Source organism: Strigops habroptila, chromosome 18 (assembly GCF_004027225.2).
Source record: "Strigops habroptila isolate Jane chromosome 18, bStrHab1.2.pri, whole genome shotgun sequence".
NCBI lineage: Eukaryota > Metazoa > Chordata > Aves > Psittaciformes > Psittacidae > Strigops > Strigops habroptila.
Genome location: NC_044294.2, coordinates 4,742,128 through 4,760,450, shown reverse-complemented (window position 1 = coordinate 4,760,450; position 18,323 = coordinate 4,742,128). Strand labels below are relative to the sequence as shown.

General features: G+C 48.8%; 1 protein-coding gene across 7 annotated transcripts in view; it reads left to right on the top strand.

Moving 5' to 3' along the window:
* ANKS1A (ankyrin repeat and sterile alpha motif domain containing 1A) overlaps positions 1-18,323 on the top strand; it is a 112,030-nt gene that overhangs the window by 64,541 nt on the left and 29,166 nt on the right. For all 7 annotated transcript variants that reach the window (XM_030473120.1, XM_030473116.1, XM_030473123.1 and 4 more), the window contains 2 exons: positions 8,604-8,670; positions 18,048-18,154. In XM_030473120.1, the coding sequence (XP_030328980.1) occupies positions 8,604-8,670; positions 18,048-18,154 (174 nt within the window). The remainder of the gene's footprint in view (positions 1-8,603; positions 8,671-18,047; positions 18,155-18,323) is intronic.

Here is an 18,323-nt window from a genome sequence, read left to right as displayed (position 1 = left end):
TTGGAATGGGGGCACAGAGGAAGCAGAAGGTATTGACACCCCACCCCTCCATACTCCCCAGGCTTTTACCTTGTAATGTGCACAACTCAGATTGATGGGCAATGGTATGTGGTAGCAGAAACTGTATCACAAGGGAAGGTAAGCCCAGGAAGCACCAGGCAGGAGAGGTTTCAAGGAGAAACCCTGTTACACTGTCACCTAACGCTCTTTGTGATGGCACAAGCTGACAGAGGTGGGGATGCTGCTGTTGCCTTCAACCTTTGAGGCCAGGTTGGATGGGGCTTGGAGCAACCTGCTCTAGTGGAAGGTGTCCCTGCCCATGGCAGGGGGTTGGAACTGGGTGAGTTTTAAGGTTCCTTCCAACCCAAACCATTCCGTGATTCTATAACCCTAAATCATTCCTAGATGGTAACACAGTTCCCTCTTCAGGCTGCCCAGGTATCAGGGGCCTGTGAGAGCCTGTGAAGAGCAGTAGAATAAAGTGATTTGTCACATCTGATTCTTTTCATACCAGATTTAACAAGTCTGAAGTTGTTACAGGGATTTAAGGGGAAAACACTTCACTGGAGTTTTCATTCAGTGCCCCTCAGTTAACTCCAAAAGCTGTTTTCCCAGGATAAAAGCATCAAAAGGGCTCTCCTTTGGATATCAAGGCATATCTGGATTTTAATGTCGTATTTGGCTTCTAAGAAATAAGCTCCCTGCAAAGGAGTGTGGGAGGGAGGTGTTGGAAGGAGGGAGCACTGCATGGAGAGGTGTTAGACTTCCAATCTCCTCGTGAGCACACACAAACCTTCTGGGTTGGCCTCCTTCATATGGAAGCAAGGAAGCATTTCCTCAAAACATGGTTGCTGTGTGGGGCTGAGAGCCCGGAGCTTGGTTGGGATGCAGGGTTACGCCTGCAGAGCTGCAGGACAGTGTTGCAGATCATTAGATGCTCTGACCACCTATTGCTCTCAGAGGGGATGGAAAGAGAGGGGAAACCTTGTTAATAAGCCAGCTGGGGTAGGATAGTTGTAGCTCTCAGCAATATCTCATCATCCAAATGCTGGCATGCACACAGAATCATATCATAGAATGGTTTGTGTTAGAAGAAACCTTAAAGCTCATCCACTTCCAACCCCCTGCCACGGGCAGGGACACCTTCCACTAGAGCAGGTTGCTCCAAGCCCCTGTGTCCAACCTGGCCTTGAACACTGCCAGGGATGGGGCAGCCACAGCTTCTCTGGGCACCCTGTGCCAGCGCCTCAGCACCCTCACAGGGAAGAGCTTCTGCCTCAGAGCTCATCTCAATCTCCCCTCTGGCAGGTTAAAGCCATTCCTCTTGTCCTGTCCCTGCAGGCCCTTGTCAAAAGTCCTTCTCCAGATTTCTTGTAGGCTCCCTTTAGGTGTATATGTGTGTTTTTCTTCTCTCAGGACAACCTTGCTGTGTCCTTGGGAATCACTGATGCTGCATACAGCGACAGAACAAAACTTCTGCATTTGGATTGATGGTCAATGTAAGGACTTCTCAGCTATAGGTGAGGATTTACTAAGCCCCTTCCAGAAAGCTCCAGTAGCATAAAGATGCCCCCAAACTGGGGTGAGTGTCACATTGATGGAGTGCTGCTCAGTTTTGTGCTTTCTGAATGAAGCTGCCTTTCTCTGCATGCAAATAAGTTGTCGCAGGCAGCTTGTGATGCAGGAAACTGTCTTTTATATTGGTGATAAAAGCCCCCGGATCTTGTTTAATCTTCCTCTGTCTCTCTCAATGGACTCACTGGCTCCAAACTTCAGTGCTGGCTCTGGGAAGGAAAAGCTGGATTAATATGGACACCACGGCTTCATGTCCATCAGGGCAGGGGGTGGAAATGAAATGCATCAGGCCTGGCTGCAGAGCGGTGCTTCTGCAGAGCTGTGCCTGGCCTTTGAGAAGGGGCTCTGGTGGCTTCGATGTCCTGTACCTGGCATCAATGTCTTCAGAGAAGGTGTGGAACCCATCCATCCCTGGGTCCTGCTGGTCCTTGTGGGATGGTGTCAGGAGAAAGGTTTTTGCATCCTGCTTATATAGAAAGCCATTAGATCATAGAATGATAGGGACGTTTTACAAGGGCCTGTCAGGACAGGAGAAGGGGGAATGGCTTTAAACTGAAAGAGGGGAGATTTAGATGAGATAATAGTCCCTCTCCAGGTTTCCTGGAGCCCCTTTAGGCACTGGAGCTGCTCTAAGGTCTCCCCTTCAGGAGCCTTCTCTTCTCCAGGCTGCCCCAGCCCAGCTCTCTCAGCCTGGCTCCAGAGCAGAGCTGCTCCAGCCCTTGCGGTATCTCTGTGGCCTCCCCTGGACTCACTCAGCAGCTCCACGTCCCTCTTGTGCTGTTGCCCCAGAGCTGGATCAGGGCTGCAGGGGGGGTCTCCCCAGAGCGCAGCAGAGGGGCAGGATCCCCTCCCTGACCTGCTGGTCACTCTGGGGGTGCAGCCCAGCACACGGGGGGGGGTCTGGGCTATGAGCACACACTTCTGGGTCATGCTTCTGCTGTGAGCCCTGTGAGGTGGGGAGCTCCTCTGCAGGACTCTGGTGTCAGTGTCCTCTGTCTTGCAAGCAGAACAGTGTGTCCTCCAAGCTGGCTTGGCTTTTACTGGCCCTCTACAAACAAATACCTTTTGCTCTATTAGTCAGAACTTGGTTTGTTTTAAGATAAAGTTCTGTTTTGGAGTAAATTCCCAGTTGCTATGTGTTGGTTGCTGCCTGCCTGCATGGAAGAGCTTACCACTTCCCAGCCCTGAGATGATGCTCAGCCGTACCCAGCTCCTTGTTTTGGGGTGTTTTTAGTTTTCAGCAGAACACAGGCAAATGTGAAAATAAATCCACCTGCTTCACTCCTGGTAACTGCTCTGCAGCTCCTTCCTATCACATCCCTTGGTTTGGGGTTTAATGAAGGACACTCCCATCCTTGCAGCCTTTCCTTCTTCCAAAGTATTTCAGCTCTGCAGTACTTTTTCCTCCTTTCCTGGTGGGGTTTCAGGGTTCATTGGCCAAAATACCTTTATAGTATGGAGCCAGGTACCTCCCTAGATTAAAAATAACAGATACGATTGTATTAATTGAGGAGGTTTAGGCTTATTTCTGTGGGTAAAATAAACCACCCTATAACCTGCTCAGAGATGGATGCTTGATGCTTCAGTGGAAAAAAACAGGTTAAGCCAAAACAAATCGGAACTGAGTGTTCAGGCTCCAACTAAGTCTGAAGTGCAGTGCTATATTTAAACACGGTATTTTTGTATTTTAATAATTAACCACTGGGAAAGAACAGGCTAAGAAACTGTGGCACAGGCTATTTTCAAGGTATCTTCTCTTCCAGCCCCATCTTAGTGCTGTAGAGTGCAGTTGAGGACCAGTTGTGGAGGGCAGGGTTGCTTTAAAGTGTTCATTCCCTCTTTAGGTTTGCATCCTTCCCCTGTATTCTTATCTTTGCAACCTCTTAACAGTTAAATCCAGATGATGAGCACTAAACCGGTGTTCGATTAGTTGTGTGACTTTAGTGTATTTTATTTTTGTGGAGAGCCTAGAGCATGAAGCAGGATTTCCCTTTGCATTCATTGTAACACAGCTCTGACTGTGCATAGCCGTGACCGCCTCCAGATCAAACCTGTGTTTAGCAAAGGATGGGCTGTGAAAGGTAATCCTTTGCCATGTAATTATTTCATTACCATCCATCTTTGTATAGCACTAGGCAATTCCCTGCTCTTGAGGAAAAGTTCGTGGGTGTTTCAGTGCTGAAGAAGCACCTGCAAGTCCTCATTGCTGTGTTCTGAGTGCAGAGCTGTCAGTGCTGGGGTCTGAACCTGAAAAGCGTCAAGTCCCTTTCATATTAAGGGAGGGCAGTGTGATGGAAACAAATGAACTTGGCCTGGTGCTCAGAGTTAATTTGCAGTTGGATTCCAGCTATGGAAAAGAGATGCAGGGAAGGAAGCAAATTTTTCATGGTGTCAAATCATGGCAACCTGCCCTGGGCAGAGAACTTCTCCAGTGCTTTGGGAGCACAGACCTGAACTCACGTTGTCCTCTCATCTGCAACTTTTGAGCATCTGTTACCTCCATGCATGGGGAGAAGTTGTTTGAGAATTCTTACCTTCATTTGGACGAAGGGAAAAGATGGGGAGGGTCCTTTTATCCTGCATCACCCTGTCCAGGTCACAGTACTGCCCCAGGCATTGCTGCTTCCCACACAGCAGAGGAGCTGACCTTTCTTAAAATCAAGTTAAAACTCGCTTGTCCTTCATCCTGCATCGTGTAAGAGCAAAGCTGCAAGTGGGTAAGGATGAATCACAGAATCATAGAATGACTTAGATTGGAAAGGACCTTACGATCATCCAGTGCCACCCCCCTGCCACGGGCAGGGACACCTTCCACTAGAGCAGGTTGCTCCAAGCCCCTGTGTCCAACCTGGCCTTGAACACTGCCAGGGATGGGGCAGCCACAGCTTCTCTGGGCACCCTGTGCCAGCGCCTCAGCAGCACCCTCACAGGGAACCTGAACTTCCCCTATTTAAGTTTAAACAGCTCTGAAGAGGGCATCCAAGCATGGAATATGGTGGAGGAGGGCAAAACGCTGCCTCCACTACTGCAAAAATGCTGGGAAATAAATGGGATTCTTTTCTAATGAGCATCTGATGGGAGGGAGCTTACCTGGGTCCTGCCAAATAGCATTAAGAGTTGTATCTGTGACCAAAGAGGGGTTGCAGATGTGGGGTTTGAATCAGCCTTGGCAACATGCTCTTGTACCTTCTGCCCTCCCCAGCAGCACCGGCACCAGTCCCCGCACGTCCTCAGAGCCGCGGCCCCGTACCGTGTAAGAGATCCATCCACAAGCGCTTTGCCTCTGTTGGTGGGAGACACTGGAGGGAGCTGGGGCTGCTTGAACAAACAGGCTTTTCTCCTGCCTCCTCTCTGCCCTCCCTCCCCACCTAGTTTACTTTTCCTCTTGGTGACTGGTTGTAGGAAAAGTTGGGCTGGAACCAAGTGATTCTTACTCCAAATGTGATGGTTCCTCCTCCTCACAGGCTTCCAGATCTGCTGAAGTAAACAGCCTTCAGATAAAGATCCCAGACAGTAGGTACAAGAGCAGCTCCAGCTTAGAAATAGATCTTTTAATGAAGCTAATGAACATAAATCTTTGAGTCTTAATGCCCTTAAATTTCTGGAGCTTGAACTGAATTGACCTCAAGACCCAAATTCTGTAGCCAGCCCTCAGGATTGTGGCAGTGTCCCAGAAATCCTGCCACAGCTTGGGGTCGGGGCCTGCCTATGGAAGTGAATAAAACAGTACCAAAGCGCTTGGTCTTACTAGGAAATGAGGCTTGTTTTGCACCATCCCTGTGTTTTCCTCCATTGTTGGGTGGCCTTTATGTACATAAGGGCACCTTGAAATTCCAAGGCCTTGCTGGAGAGTATTTGCTGCTTTAGAGGAACAAAAGCAGATAAAGCAAATGGTGCTTGCTGAAATGGTGCCTGGTAAAAATGTGATTGTGTTCCTATCAGTAACCTTTGCTGAGAAGTATGGGGCAGTTCAAACTTTCCAGTTACTTCACATGTCTACAGGCTTGAGCAGAAGCTGCTGCATCGCTTGTGCATCCTTCAGGTTCCATCACAACTAATGAGAAATGGAAAAGTTCTTTAAACCTGAGCCTATGGAGGGGAGGGTGGCTGGTGGAGAGAAGGTGACTCCCACAAGCACCTCCAACAGGGGGAAACAGTTAAAAGACACAACTGGGGTAGAACTAAAGCTCAGCATCACAAGGCAGACTTTGAATTCAGTTTTTTTCCTCTTAACTAGTTCCACTTCAGCTGATTCCACACTTCTGCTGCTGATAGCGCAGAGTTGCTGATTTATGCAAGAGCTTTAGGTTAGATGACAAAAAACTCCAACTTGCAGCTCTCAAAGCTGTATTTCTGGGGCTTCCTTATTCAGCCAAAATGAGTCTTAAACAGCACGATCAGATGACATGGTAACTGGTGTGTCATTTTGATGTGAAGCAATGGCTTGTGCTGTGAGCAGTTGCAGAATGAACCACCCTGTTTGTGATTTCTGTCATTCAAGGGCTGCCTCTGTCCACTTGAAATCAGGGTATTTTTGCCTTTTACTTGGCCTCATCCTTTTTAATAGTCTTTTTAGTCTTAAACTTGAGCTTGGAATGGGTTGCCGAGGGAGGTTGTGAATGCTCCATCCCTGGCAGTGTTCAAGGCCGGGTTGGATGGAGTCTTGAGTGACATGGTTTAGTGCAAGGTGTCCCTGCCCATGGCTGGAGGGTTGGAACTAGATGATCATAAGGTCCTTTCCAACCCTGACTATTCTATGATGCTATGATTAAACCACAGAATCCCATGTCTTGGACAGCTAGCTTCAAGGTTTGGATTGAAGTTCTGAGTGACTTCTGTAAGTAAAAGCTTTCATGTTCCAGGCTTATTCTATCAGTTCTCCTTTGGCATTTTTACCCTCCTATGAAACAAGGGATCTAACTGCTTTTCTTGCCACCCTTTGTCACCCTTAGTGACTTTGTTAACCCTCGTGTGAGTGTTTGATGGTGTCTGGCCTTTGTCTGAGATCTGCATGGCTCCAGCAAGCCCAGCATTGCTCCAGCACTGGGGTATCTCCGAGCTGTCTTAGCAAAGGTCATGTTCAAGTTGTTCTTGTGTCCAGGGGCAGAAGAGCAATGGATGCTTTTTCCTTATGTACTGAAGGGCAGCATGTTAGTGGTAGGACCTGTGCATCCACTCACAGGTCATCCTTTAAACTGAGATTAAAACTCATCCTTTAACTGAGATTTCTTTTTAGAACATACTTTACTTTTCTTCCATACACATTGGAATACTGAATTCTGGTTATTTTTTCCAGGCTGCTCTTCAAAGCTCTCAGTAAAGTAGCATTAACTGTATTTCAAGCCAGTAGAAGTTCTCAGCCTCATGGTTTTCTAGGGGCAGAGGATCCACATCCTTTAATGACTCTTCTATAGATTGCATGAATGCCTTCTCCCTGGTGAGATTTCACGCTACCAGTGCCCTGCCTATGTGCTCCCCACAAACAGGAAGGACTTTGTTGGAGATGTGACTTGGCAGGAGCCTTTTAACACTGTCTGGTTTTCCTATTGTTATTTCACCAAAATAAGCCCCTGTCTACTGGAGCTCAGCTTCAAGCTGCCCATTGATTTTGAGTGGAAGTCAAAGTCCTGGCCCCTTGCAGTGTTACCAGGAGCTCTGCTTGCTGGCCAGGCAGTTTTGGGAGCTCGTGCAGCTGCACCAAGCAAAGCATCCCGCTGGGATGCAGACAGTGCAGAGGCGGTTGCGGGATGAGGTCAGGAAAACTTGGATGTCTTCCCCAAATCTGTCCTTAAAAGACCAGGAGAAAAAAAAGTTGTTGAATTCCCCCCCACTCTTCATTGCCAGTCAGTGCTTTGCATTCAGCAGCAGTGCTCTCAAGTGCCTCACAGGAAGATTTTCTTGGGAGATTCCTGTCAGGATTCTCTCACTGGGGCTCTTTAATTTTCTGCTTGGTTATAGATTGAACACTGGGATAAGCAGCGAGACCTGAGCCTCTGAAGTGTCTCATTGCTCTTTGGAAAACAGTGGGCTTTAGTGCTTTGGATCATTTTAATTCTGAAGTGGTTGAGGTGCAATTTATCAGGTCTTTCATCTCAACAGAATTAACCCCGTAACTGTCACTGTCAGTTTTCCCTCTGCAGCGCTGCATTAGAAAGGCTCAATTTACAAATTCTGTTCAACAATTGGTTTGGAAATGTTTCTCTTCTCATTTAAGAAAGGATCCTGTAGGTTGTAGGAAAATGGCAACTTGCTTTTCATTTTTTTGGGTGGCAAATGCAGTCATTTATGTGCAACTCTTACGTACACTTGAAAAACCACTGTCTCAGGCAGAGTTTTTACCTTTTTTTTTCTTGTTGCATGAGGTTTGTCTTGAGCTCTTGACTGTGAATCGCTGAACTCAGGGGATGGAATTGTCTTTAGCTCCCTCTCCCGGGTAGTTGAGGCATTTGCCCCCATGATGTTGCTGCTTGTACTTTCAAACTCAAGTATCTCTGCTCTCAGAGCAGTGAGGAACGCGGCGTCCATGCACAGGATCGGGAATTGTGGTTTTAAACCTCTCAAAAACTAACAAACCAAAAATACCCAACAGAACCCAGGCTGGGGTGAAGCCAAGTTCACTTAATGTGCTGTGAAGGAGTTGGGGAACTGCGTTTCTTGGGCTTTGCTGCTGGTGGAGGGGGCTGCATGTTTGTACAGGGTGAGTGGAGGAGCCGGGTTCCCTCTTCCTCCTCCCTAATATTGTGCTCCAGAGGGATGGTTTTGTTGGAGCTATTTGTTTTCAGGCACTGGTAGGTTTTGGAAGGGAAGGCTCTGTGGAGTGCCAGCCTCTAAGGATTCCTCCTGAGTCATCCATCCTAACCAAGCCTTTTCCAGGCAAGGTGTTGAGGGTACCTTTTCTGGGTCAGAGGTATCTTACCATCCTTTCCTGGGTTTCTTGGCAGTCACATGGCAGGAGAAATCCCAGGGCTGCCTTTAAATTTTTCTGAGGCTTTATGAATAATGCAACATGTGCTTTTTTCCCTTTTCAGATTGAGAAAATCATGAGTTCCATCGGCGAAGGCATTGACTTTTCCCAGGAGCAGCAGAGGATCTCAGGTAGGGTACCCAGCTCGTGTGTGTCTGTGTACCTCCTGTGAGCAGACCCTTTAACCTGCTTTGGCTCCCAGAAGGGAGGGGGAAGGCTCTGGCACAGAAGGAGCAGACCTTGACTTCCCAGCCTGGTGCTCACTGCTGCTACCAGCAATTTTAATTCAGTGCTTCCCTAGGTGAATTCATTTAACTTTATATAAAGCAGGTGCCCTTCCTTCACAGTAGGCTTTTGGGGTGAAGAACATTGCAGCTGGTCACCCTATCCTGCTGGGAAAGGCTGACCTTGACTACCCAGTGGTGATGTATGCTCACCCAGTGACAGCAGTGTGCCTGTACAGGGTCTTGCTGCTTCTTGAAACTGCCTGTTTATCAGTTTTAGGACTTAGTGTTACTGTTTAGGGTATGGGAAATGTTGAGGTGATGTTTTGCATCTTGGAATAGCTTTAAACAAAGGCTTATTGCTGAGAATTGGGGAGTTTTTAGTGGTGGCTTCTGATACTTGAACTAACTCCTTAGAGTCTTTCCCTTTAGGTGGAGGTGAGAGTTGCTGGCATGCGTGCATGGTCTTGGATGCTTCTTGTGCTCTTCTGCAAGTTCATGCAGTAAAATCAGCTCTGGAGTGGCTGTGTCATTGCCCCTGCTCACACAGCCCAATAACCACCATGTTCTGGTACTTAAAACTTCCCAACTAGTCTTTGCTCAATGTGTAGGAGGAAAATCAGGTTTTCTGCACACACAAATAAAATCTAATTTGCAGCTGAAAGATGGTGTAAGGGCTCTGGCCAGTGTCCTAGGGCTAGAAAGTCCTGATCCTGGCTCCTACAATTACTGCTCTCAACGTAGCCTCTGAGAAAGTTGAACTGAAGGTCTCTTCTGCTTTTCAGAATGTGTTTGTCTCAAGTTTCTATTCTTCTCTGGTGGATGGCAACAAGATTTTCTTGAAGTAGTCAGTGTGGAACAGAGCTGCTGCGTATTTGACTTCTGGCTGGTCTCAATCCCCACAACAGTCTTGCTTTTGTTTCAAATACATAGTGCAGGAGGAAGATGCTCTTTTCTTCCTGGCTTTTTTTATTATGTAAGTGTGGGTCTGTCCCTTTGGAAATGGGCAGAACCTCTCTAGAGCCCAGCACGTTCTAGTATTTTGTTCTTTAAGGCTCACAAAATACCTTCAGCCTGGGAGGATAGGCTGGGAATTTTGTGCTTAGACTTGTACCTCCCAGAATCCCAGATTGGTTTGGGTTGGAAGGGACCTTAAAGCTCATCCAGCTCCAACCCCCTGCCACGGGCAGGGACCCCTTCCACTAGAGCAGGTTGCTCCAAGCCCCTGTGTCCAACCTGGCCTTGAACACTGCCGGGGATGGGGCATAAAGAGCTGCTGCTGGCACCCAGCCTCTGAGCCAAACCTGGAGTAGCTTGAGTGTTGTGGCAATTTCCCAGCAAAACTACTGTTTTTTCTGCAGCCCATGTTTTAACATTTCTTCTCCAATTTTCACCTGTAAATCTTTAGATGCCCTGTAATTGCTTCAGATCACAGAAAACTTATTACAATTTCTCTTTTCTGTGTATTTCACATACTTCTGTGAGCTTGAAGAATGTAGTTTTATTAAATCTATTATAAAGCTTTATAAATAGTGTGTGAGATTTAGTGGTGCAGTTTGTCTGTGCTTTTCCTCATTTCCATAAAACAAGGTGAAGGAGGAATCGTAGTGTCATTTAGTGCATTGATTTTCCTTGAACAGAGCAACGTCCTCCTCCAGCTGCACTTGCAACTGTTATAACTCTTATCTCTGCAGTGCAGCATCAGAGCGATGGGAGACTATCCTGGGTTAAAACATTCTCATTTCCATAAATATTGGAAGTAAAGGCAGCTGGAGCATGGGGAATATGAACTTTGTGCTGAGTTTGTGTTTGGGATGCGGACTGGAGCAGCAGAGAGAACCAAGTCTCAGTTTAAAATCTTCCTCCATTGCTCCTGCAGCGACCTCGTCGTGTGCCTTGGCTCTGCACATCAAACAGGATCATTTTGCCAGTTTTTTCCTATACTTTTTGTGCCTTCTTTTGAGGAAAGCAGATGAGGTGGAGCTAACAGAGGAAGGATGCTTTGGTATCAGTGCAAATGTCCCTGGACATGTCTCCATATGATTTGCAGAGTGGGGAAGTCACCTGCCCCTTCCCCAGGTGACTGTCTCAGTGCTTCCACATTTCCAAGCTGCTCAGGAGGTGAGACACAGCTACAGAGCTTGATGAAGTGGATGCTGATGAACTCTGCTGGCTGAGGACTGAAGGTGCCTCAATGTCATGTACTGCTCAAGGGGTTTAGAAAATCTACACCTTGAAAATGCTGTTGTAGGAAATGCTTTCTGATGGTGAGACCAGTTCAGCTGCAGCACCACTGCCCTCTGCGGTACTTCCTGGCTGATCTAGTGCCACCATCCCCATAGCTGGGAACAGCCCTGTCTGTTCAGGGGCACCACCTTCTCCCAGTGCCTCTTGGGGGAAACATAGAATCAACCAGGTTGGAAAAGACCTTTAAGCTCATCAAGTCCAACCGTTACCCCAGGACTGCCAAGTCCCCCACTAACCCATGGCACTGAGGGCCTCCCTATTTCTGTTAAGGCAGTGGTTGTGCTGAGAGCAGCACTAGGGTGATGCCAGTTGCAGGACAGTGTGGGTGTTGTGGTGCCTGTGCCCTTTAGATGTGGCTAATGTGCCATGGGCCTCAACTTGGGCTGTGCCAGGCTTTTCTGAGCAAGCCTGTAGGTACCGCTATCTGCTAAACCAGGCTGCTTGCAGGACACGTGCTTCCCCTGTGCTTTAAGCATGAATTCCCTTCTCTGCCTTTAAATCAGGAGCAAAACCAAAAGCAGAACTTAAGAGCTTGCTGGAGAACTGCCACCATGAGGGATTCTGTCCTTTTAAATCCTTCACCTCCAGCCTGCTGCATCTGAACTGCTCTGGGTGGGCAGAGTCTCCTCTTGATGAGATGCTAATATGGATCCGCACACACAGCTCACGCTTGCCACAGCAGAGCTTATCTCGCATCCATTTGTCACCTGGGTTTTTGCTTTGGTGACAAGGAATCCCCAGTGGGAGTTTAACCTGTGCCTGCCCTAGATACTCTGTACTGAGGAGGGCTTATGTTTTCTGGGGTCAGAAGTGGGGTTTTTGGTCTAATGCAGTGTCAACTGTTCAGCATCCTGCTTTATGACAAGCCCTCCCCGAGCCGGTCTGTAGCTGTAGCAGCACGTGTGATGGATCGATAGCATCAGTGGAGAGGTCTAACATGGAGGAGAGAGGAGGAGCCAGCACTTCAGCCTTGTGCAAGGACATTCCAGCAAAATGGACACCCACCTCTGGAATCAGGCAGCCCTGGGAGCTGCCTTGCCCTTAAGCTGGGGGTTTTCCTGCAGGTTGTCCTGTGTTACACCGGGTTTGGGATCCCTCATGTGCAGATGAGCTGCTGTTACATATTCCCTGTTAATCCTTCCTTTCCCTGTGAGCACAGCAAGCCAGAGGGTGGGCAGAGGCAAAGGCAGCGGGTGGCCCGGGGTGCCTGCACCCAGACGTTGGTGTTTTCTGCTCTTCAGGGCTTTGTTAGGGCTGTTTTAACACTTCAGATCATAGCACAGATGTGCAGGGAGCTGCAGGGAACTTTCCAAATGCTCTCTCATCCTCAAAAATGGGTGGGCTTGGAAGATAATTGGACTCCTAACTAGTTTGGTGTCTGGAATCATTAGTTTGCCTGGAAAGGTAAAATGCCTTGCTTGGCAGTTACTGGGGAGATGGTATGTTTGGAGTCTGTTCATACAGGCAGCTATTACATACAACTGACTTGTGTGTAGGGAAAGCAGGAACCTTTGGAGTCATGTTGGAACAAGCCCAGGCCTGAGGCACTTGGTTTCAGATCCCAGCCATCCCCCAGACTTCACATACAAAACTTGGGCAAATAACTGGTTTCTGTACCATAAAGCTTTCCTCCCTAAAACAGTAACAAAACTTCCTTGTCTTGCCATGGTGTTATGGGCAGTGCTTCTGGATGATAAGAGAATTAGATGCATTCTGGCGTTTTTACACAATTTGGAGCTAGAAGCTGTTTCTTGGCCAACAGGTTCAACCCTCTCATCCTGATAGAGCTTGTTAGAAAATCTTCCAAGTCTGTATTCCAAGGGTGGAGTGGGATAGGCAGGAGGAAAGGACAAGTCTGTCACTGATCTGTGTTGCTGCTTTTCCAAGGTTGGGGAATCGAGGGACACTATCTCTTAAAGGATACCAGGTTCCACCTAACCTTTGCTTTAAAGGATTTTTTTGGCTTGGGAAGAGATGTTTGTGTCCAGTCTGTGTCTCTCTGCACGTGTGTTTTGTAGTCACTCATTTATTTAGCTCCATCAACACCCTTCTGGTCATCTCTTCCTTCCAGTGAGTCAGAGGAGTAGGGGAGTACAGGTCTCGCAGCAGAAACTCAACCCCACTGCATCACAGTGTCCCATCTCACTGCTGGCTTTTAACAAGAAGCCTGCGTGCTTCTCGCTGGGTTATGGTGACTTGTCAAGAAGCATGTTCCTCCTTCAAAATAGAGGAGATGGAATTGTAGGATTGTTTAGGTTGGAAAATGCCTTTAAGATCACTGAGTTCAACTATTAACCCAGCACTGTCAAGTCCACCACTAAACCATGTCCCCAAGTGCCACATCTACATGTCTTTCAAATCCCTCCAGGAATCCCTCCCTCCACCACTGCCCTGGGCAGCCTGTCCCAATGCCTGAGCACCCTTTGGGGAAGGAATTGTTCCTCAGCTCCATCTAAACCTCCCCTGGTGCAGCTTGAGGCCGTTTCCTCTTGTCCCATCCCTTGTTCCTTGGGAGCAGAGACCAGCCCCCTCCTGGCTCCATCCTCCTGTCAGGCAGTTGCAGAGAGCAATAAGGTCCCCCCTGAGCCTTCTCTTCTCCAGACTAAACCCCCCAGGTCCCTCAGCCGTTCCTCATCACACTTGTGCTCCAGGCCCTGCACCAGCTCCGGTGCCCTTCTCTGGCCCCGCTCCAGCACCTCAATGTCTCTCTTGCAGTGAGGGGCCCAGCACTGACACAGGATTCGAGGTGCAGCCTCACCAGTGCCCAGTGCAGGGGGACAGTCACTGCCCTGGCCCTGCTGCCACACTGGTGCTGATACAGGCCAGGATGCTGGTGGCTTCTTGTCTGCCTGGGCACAAGCTGCTCATGTTCAGCTCCGTCAATCAGCATCTCCTAATCCTTTCCCATGAGCAGCTTTCCAGCCACTCTTCCCCAAGCCTGGAACATTGCAGAGGGTTGTTGTGACCCAATTGCAGGACCTGGCATTGAGCCTTGGTGAACCTCATACCATTGGCCTTGTCCCATGGATCCAGCCTGTCCCTCTGCAGAGCCTCCAGCAGATTAACACTCCCACCCAACTGGTTGTCCTGTGCACCCAGGGTGATCTGCTCCAGAACCTTCCCTGGCACCAGGTCAGGCTGATAGACCTGTGGTTCCCCGGATCCTCTTTCCTGTCCTTCCTGTAGGTGGGGGTCACATTGTGAACCTCCAGTGAGCCAGGACTGGTGAGAACTGATGAGAAGTGGCTCGGTGAGCACTTCACCAGCTCCCCCAGCACCCTTGGGTGGATCCCATCTGGCCCCATGGACTTGTGTGTGTCTCAGTGGTGTCACTGACCATTTCCTTGTGGATTGTGGCAGCTTCATTCTACTCCCTGTCCCTGTCTTCCAGCTCAGAGGGCTGGGTACCCAGAGAACAACTGGGCAGCATTAAGTACCTCAGCCTTTTCCTCATCCTTTGTCACTGTTTTCCCTCCATATTCAACAAAGGATGGAGATTCTCTTTTGCCCTCCTTTTGTTGCTGATGTATTTATAGAAACACTTTTTATTGTCTTTTACAGCAGTAGCCAGATTAAGTTCTAGATGAGTGGTCTCTGCTCAATAAATCAGCTTGATGCAGGCAGGAGGAACAGGGAATGCGTTTGGGGCTCGGTGGGTTACCTCTGACTTGAGACATGAGGAATGTGCTTGGAGTTTTACTGGACAAAAGGGAGGGAAATCTGTTAGCGATCTGTATTTGGCTAATTGAGCTTAGTTCAGTAAAGCTGGATGCTGGCTGTTTCCTTGCAGTCGATGGCATTAGTTGCTACATTTTCCTTGCCCATCCATCTCGCTAATGCACTGCCTGAGATTTTAGCCCTCCTCAATGGGCTAAATGGGGTCCTCAGTGGCTTTAAGGACTTCCAGCTGATGGTCATTCCCAGTTGTGGCAATATCTGCCTGACTGGGTTCTCCTGCACGCTTGCTTTGTGCTGGTTTCATCAGCACTTGCTTGGACTTGCAGTTTTTCCTTCTGCTTGAAGCTTGGTTGAGTGTCTTCAGGCCACACCAGGTCATGTTAAACTGTTATCGCATAAACAGGGTGATGCTTTTTGTCTGGCATAGCCCACATCCTTACTTCATTCTCCAAACAGACTCACACTTTACATTAAAGGTCATTATCGGAACTGTAACTTCCAAAAGGGCCCTTCTGAGCCCTGGTAGCCCTCTCCCTTTCCTGTTTTCTTTGAAGCATGCTGTGTAACTTGAAAAATGTCGTGCAGGAGGAACTGAATTGCGTGGCTTGCTTACTTTGCAACTTTGAAATACTCTCATTATTTCTAACTATACTCTATTGACTGCTTCCCCCTCTGCATCTGCAAACCCTTTGAAGGTAGGATTCATGAAACGTGGAGCATAAGGAGGATGGAGCTGAGCATCAGGAGTCTGTTTCAGTCAGAAGTTGTGATCAGGCTCTTGCTAGGGGGGGCGGGCACAGTGACCAGGATTCATTTGTTCTTGTGCCATCCTTGTAACATGCAAATATTGAGTGTATTTTAGTCTTTATTTTCACCTAGGATGCTTGGGGCATCTGTTCTCCTTTTCTTTTTGAAGTAAACCCCTCCTTCCAATTACCCACCCCCTGCTTCATTTTGTCTTGATTTGAAGTGGTTTTAAAACCTTGCACTTGGTGTCACTGTAGGTTTCCCCTTTAAAAGCACAAATACATTTATGAGCATACGAAAGGGCTGAGGAGAGTAAATAATCTTTTCAAAACCTGAATTCAGGAGCTCGGAGCTGTGGTTTCATTCCCCTGCCAATCCGCCGGCTGCTTCCAGAAATGCTGTAGTAGGCAGCAAGCAGTTTCCTCACCTCTCTCGTGATGAATTAATTCTGAGCCAGCCACAAATCACTTGGAACTGTCAAAGCAGAGCGGTAACATCATCTTTGGAAAACCCAAGGCGTGTAGTCCATCCTCGAGTAAATACTGAGAAGCCAGTCATTGCCACCAGAGAGTTAGAGAGCTGCTGTCTCCCTCCCCTCTCCTGCAGCTTCGGCTCGCTGCTCGTACAGAGGATGGAAGAGCTGGGAGGGGTAAGGGGATGAAGAGAAGGGAGGGACAGGCGATGCGAAAGCCGGAGACAAGGCTGCGAGTGGAATGGCAAGCGTGGAGCTCGCTGCCTTCAGACAAAGCACTGCAGCGCTCCGCAAGGACACACGCTGCTCCGGGAGGGGACACGGCTGCTGGGACCCACAGAAGGGCAGGATGGAGACACCGGCCGAGCAGGAGCTTGTTGCATGAATTCCAGGTTCAGCTGCTGCCCTTCTAGAGGCTATGTTAGGGGAGGGAGGCAGAAACCTTTTGTGATCTCTGCGTTGCTCGTGCTGCAGTGTGCACTAGAAAGACTGGCCAGCTCTGTCCGACTCGCCTGGCAGAGGAGCTCTCCTATGGACCAAAGCAGCAGGATCCCTTACCCCAAGAATTTCCAGATGGCACCGTGAGCTCTGTGTTGTGCAGCCATTGCAGCAGGTGGGGGGGGAAGGAGGCTTTGGAAGGTACCAGCCAGCTTCAGCTGACCTGAAGGTTTAAAGAAGCAAAGTTTGGTTTTCCTGAACATCTTTTTGTTTGCACATACTCTTGAAATAGCTGTGCTAAGAAGCCTGAAAAATTCTGCCTGTCTTGCATAGCAAATTCCCTGATGAAAAGGAGATCTCTGAACTTTTTTTTGGGTCATATTTAAGATCTTAAGCTTGTCTAGAGGAGAGTAACAAGTCACTGGACTCCCTTCCCAGGGGTGAGGGAAGGGAGAGCTTGTCTGCACAGTTTCCATAGGGTATTGGGAAGAATCCCATTTATCAGAGGCTAAGAGGAGGTGCCAGGACATGTCTTGGACTTGAGCTGCTGCAGGAAGAGGGGAGAGTGTGCTTGCCTTTGGTTTCCTTTTGTTTTGCCATGGTTTGGAAGCAAGGAACTGAAATGCCTCCTCCTCCAGAGCTGCTCCCTCTTTGAGCGAGGGGCTCGGATGCAGCAGCTGAGCTTGGCTGAAGACAATGAGGGAAGGGCAGATACAAGCATGTACCAGATACCTGACAGGACTGAATGCGTTAGGTGAAAATCAGACCGATTCCTCTGTCTCTTGCTGTCACCCAGTGCAGGGGTGTAGTTAGACTCAGCGGTGCAGCCGGTACTGGAATGCCATGTGTCGGGATGCTGGTAAAGTGACAGTGCCAGGACTCTCAGCCTCATGCCTGGGCTCACTTTTGCCTCTGCTCCTCTTAACACAATAACAGCAAAAAAAACCCCTTACCATGGTTTGCCTCTTTGAGGACTGCTGGGGGAAAAAAAGTATAAGCCCTTCTTTCCTTCTGCTGCAGTTTGTGTGCTGTCTTTGTCTTGCATGTCTCCTGTGGACAGCTGCTCTAGTCTGGCTTCTGCTGCTTTTCTCAGAGTCCATCGTGTCTGTTCTGTTGTCTCAGCTGCATGAAGATGTCTTTCCTCTCTAGCTGCTTTGTGCCTCCACTGCTCCTGGCCCGCTGACCGGGGCAGTGCATCCCAAGTTGCATGGATGAGAGGACCTGCGCAGCTCCGCTCCATTCCCTCGCATCGCAGACTGGCTGGGAATGCCTTGGGTGAAAGTTTGCTGCCCTCCTCCCGCCCCCTTCAGATGAGCCAAGGAGTGGATCTGCATCCTGTGGGGTTGGGCTTCATGTGTTTGCTTGGCAAGAAACTCGCCCTGAAAGCAGTGCATGAGATGTCCTGGTCCCAGGAGTGCTTCTAAACACTCTGCCCGGGCAAGGTGGTTCTGGTTTGGAGTGTTAACCGGGATACAGATTAAACCCGGAGCCCACAGAAGCACTGGAAGCTTGTTGTCCATGCTCTGTGCACACAAGAGGAATTGTCTGCCAGCTGATTTGTTGTTCTCTGAGCATAATTTGTTGAGTTTCTTTATGGTAATGACTATGATGTGGCAATGCCATCTGTCTTCCTCAGAGTGCCGCTGCTACCGCCTTAATGGTTTCTCCCTTTTCAAGCGTCTGCCGATTCCTCTCTCGTCAGGTTCACGGATGCTGGAGCAGAGTGTTGGGGAGTGGCTGGAGTCCATTGGCCTGCAGCAGTATGAGAGTAAGCTGCTTTTGAACGGCTTTGATGATGTCCGCTTCCTGGTAAGTTCCTGCTGGGACCCCACGGGCTCTACCAAATGTGTTGGTCAAACCTTGACCTGTTATGGACACCCCATGTCAGCTGCAGAGCAGATCTGGGTTCTGCAGCACAGCAGAATGGTCTTGGGGTGTGTGGAAGGTCAGACAAAAGGAAGAAATAAGTGTTGTGTTG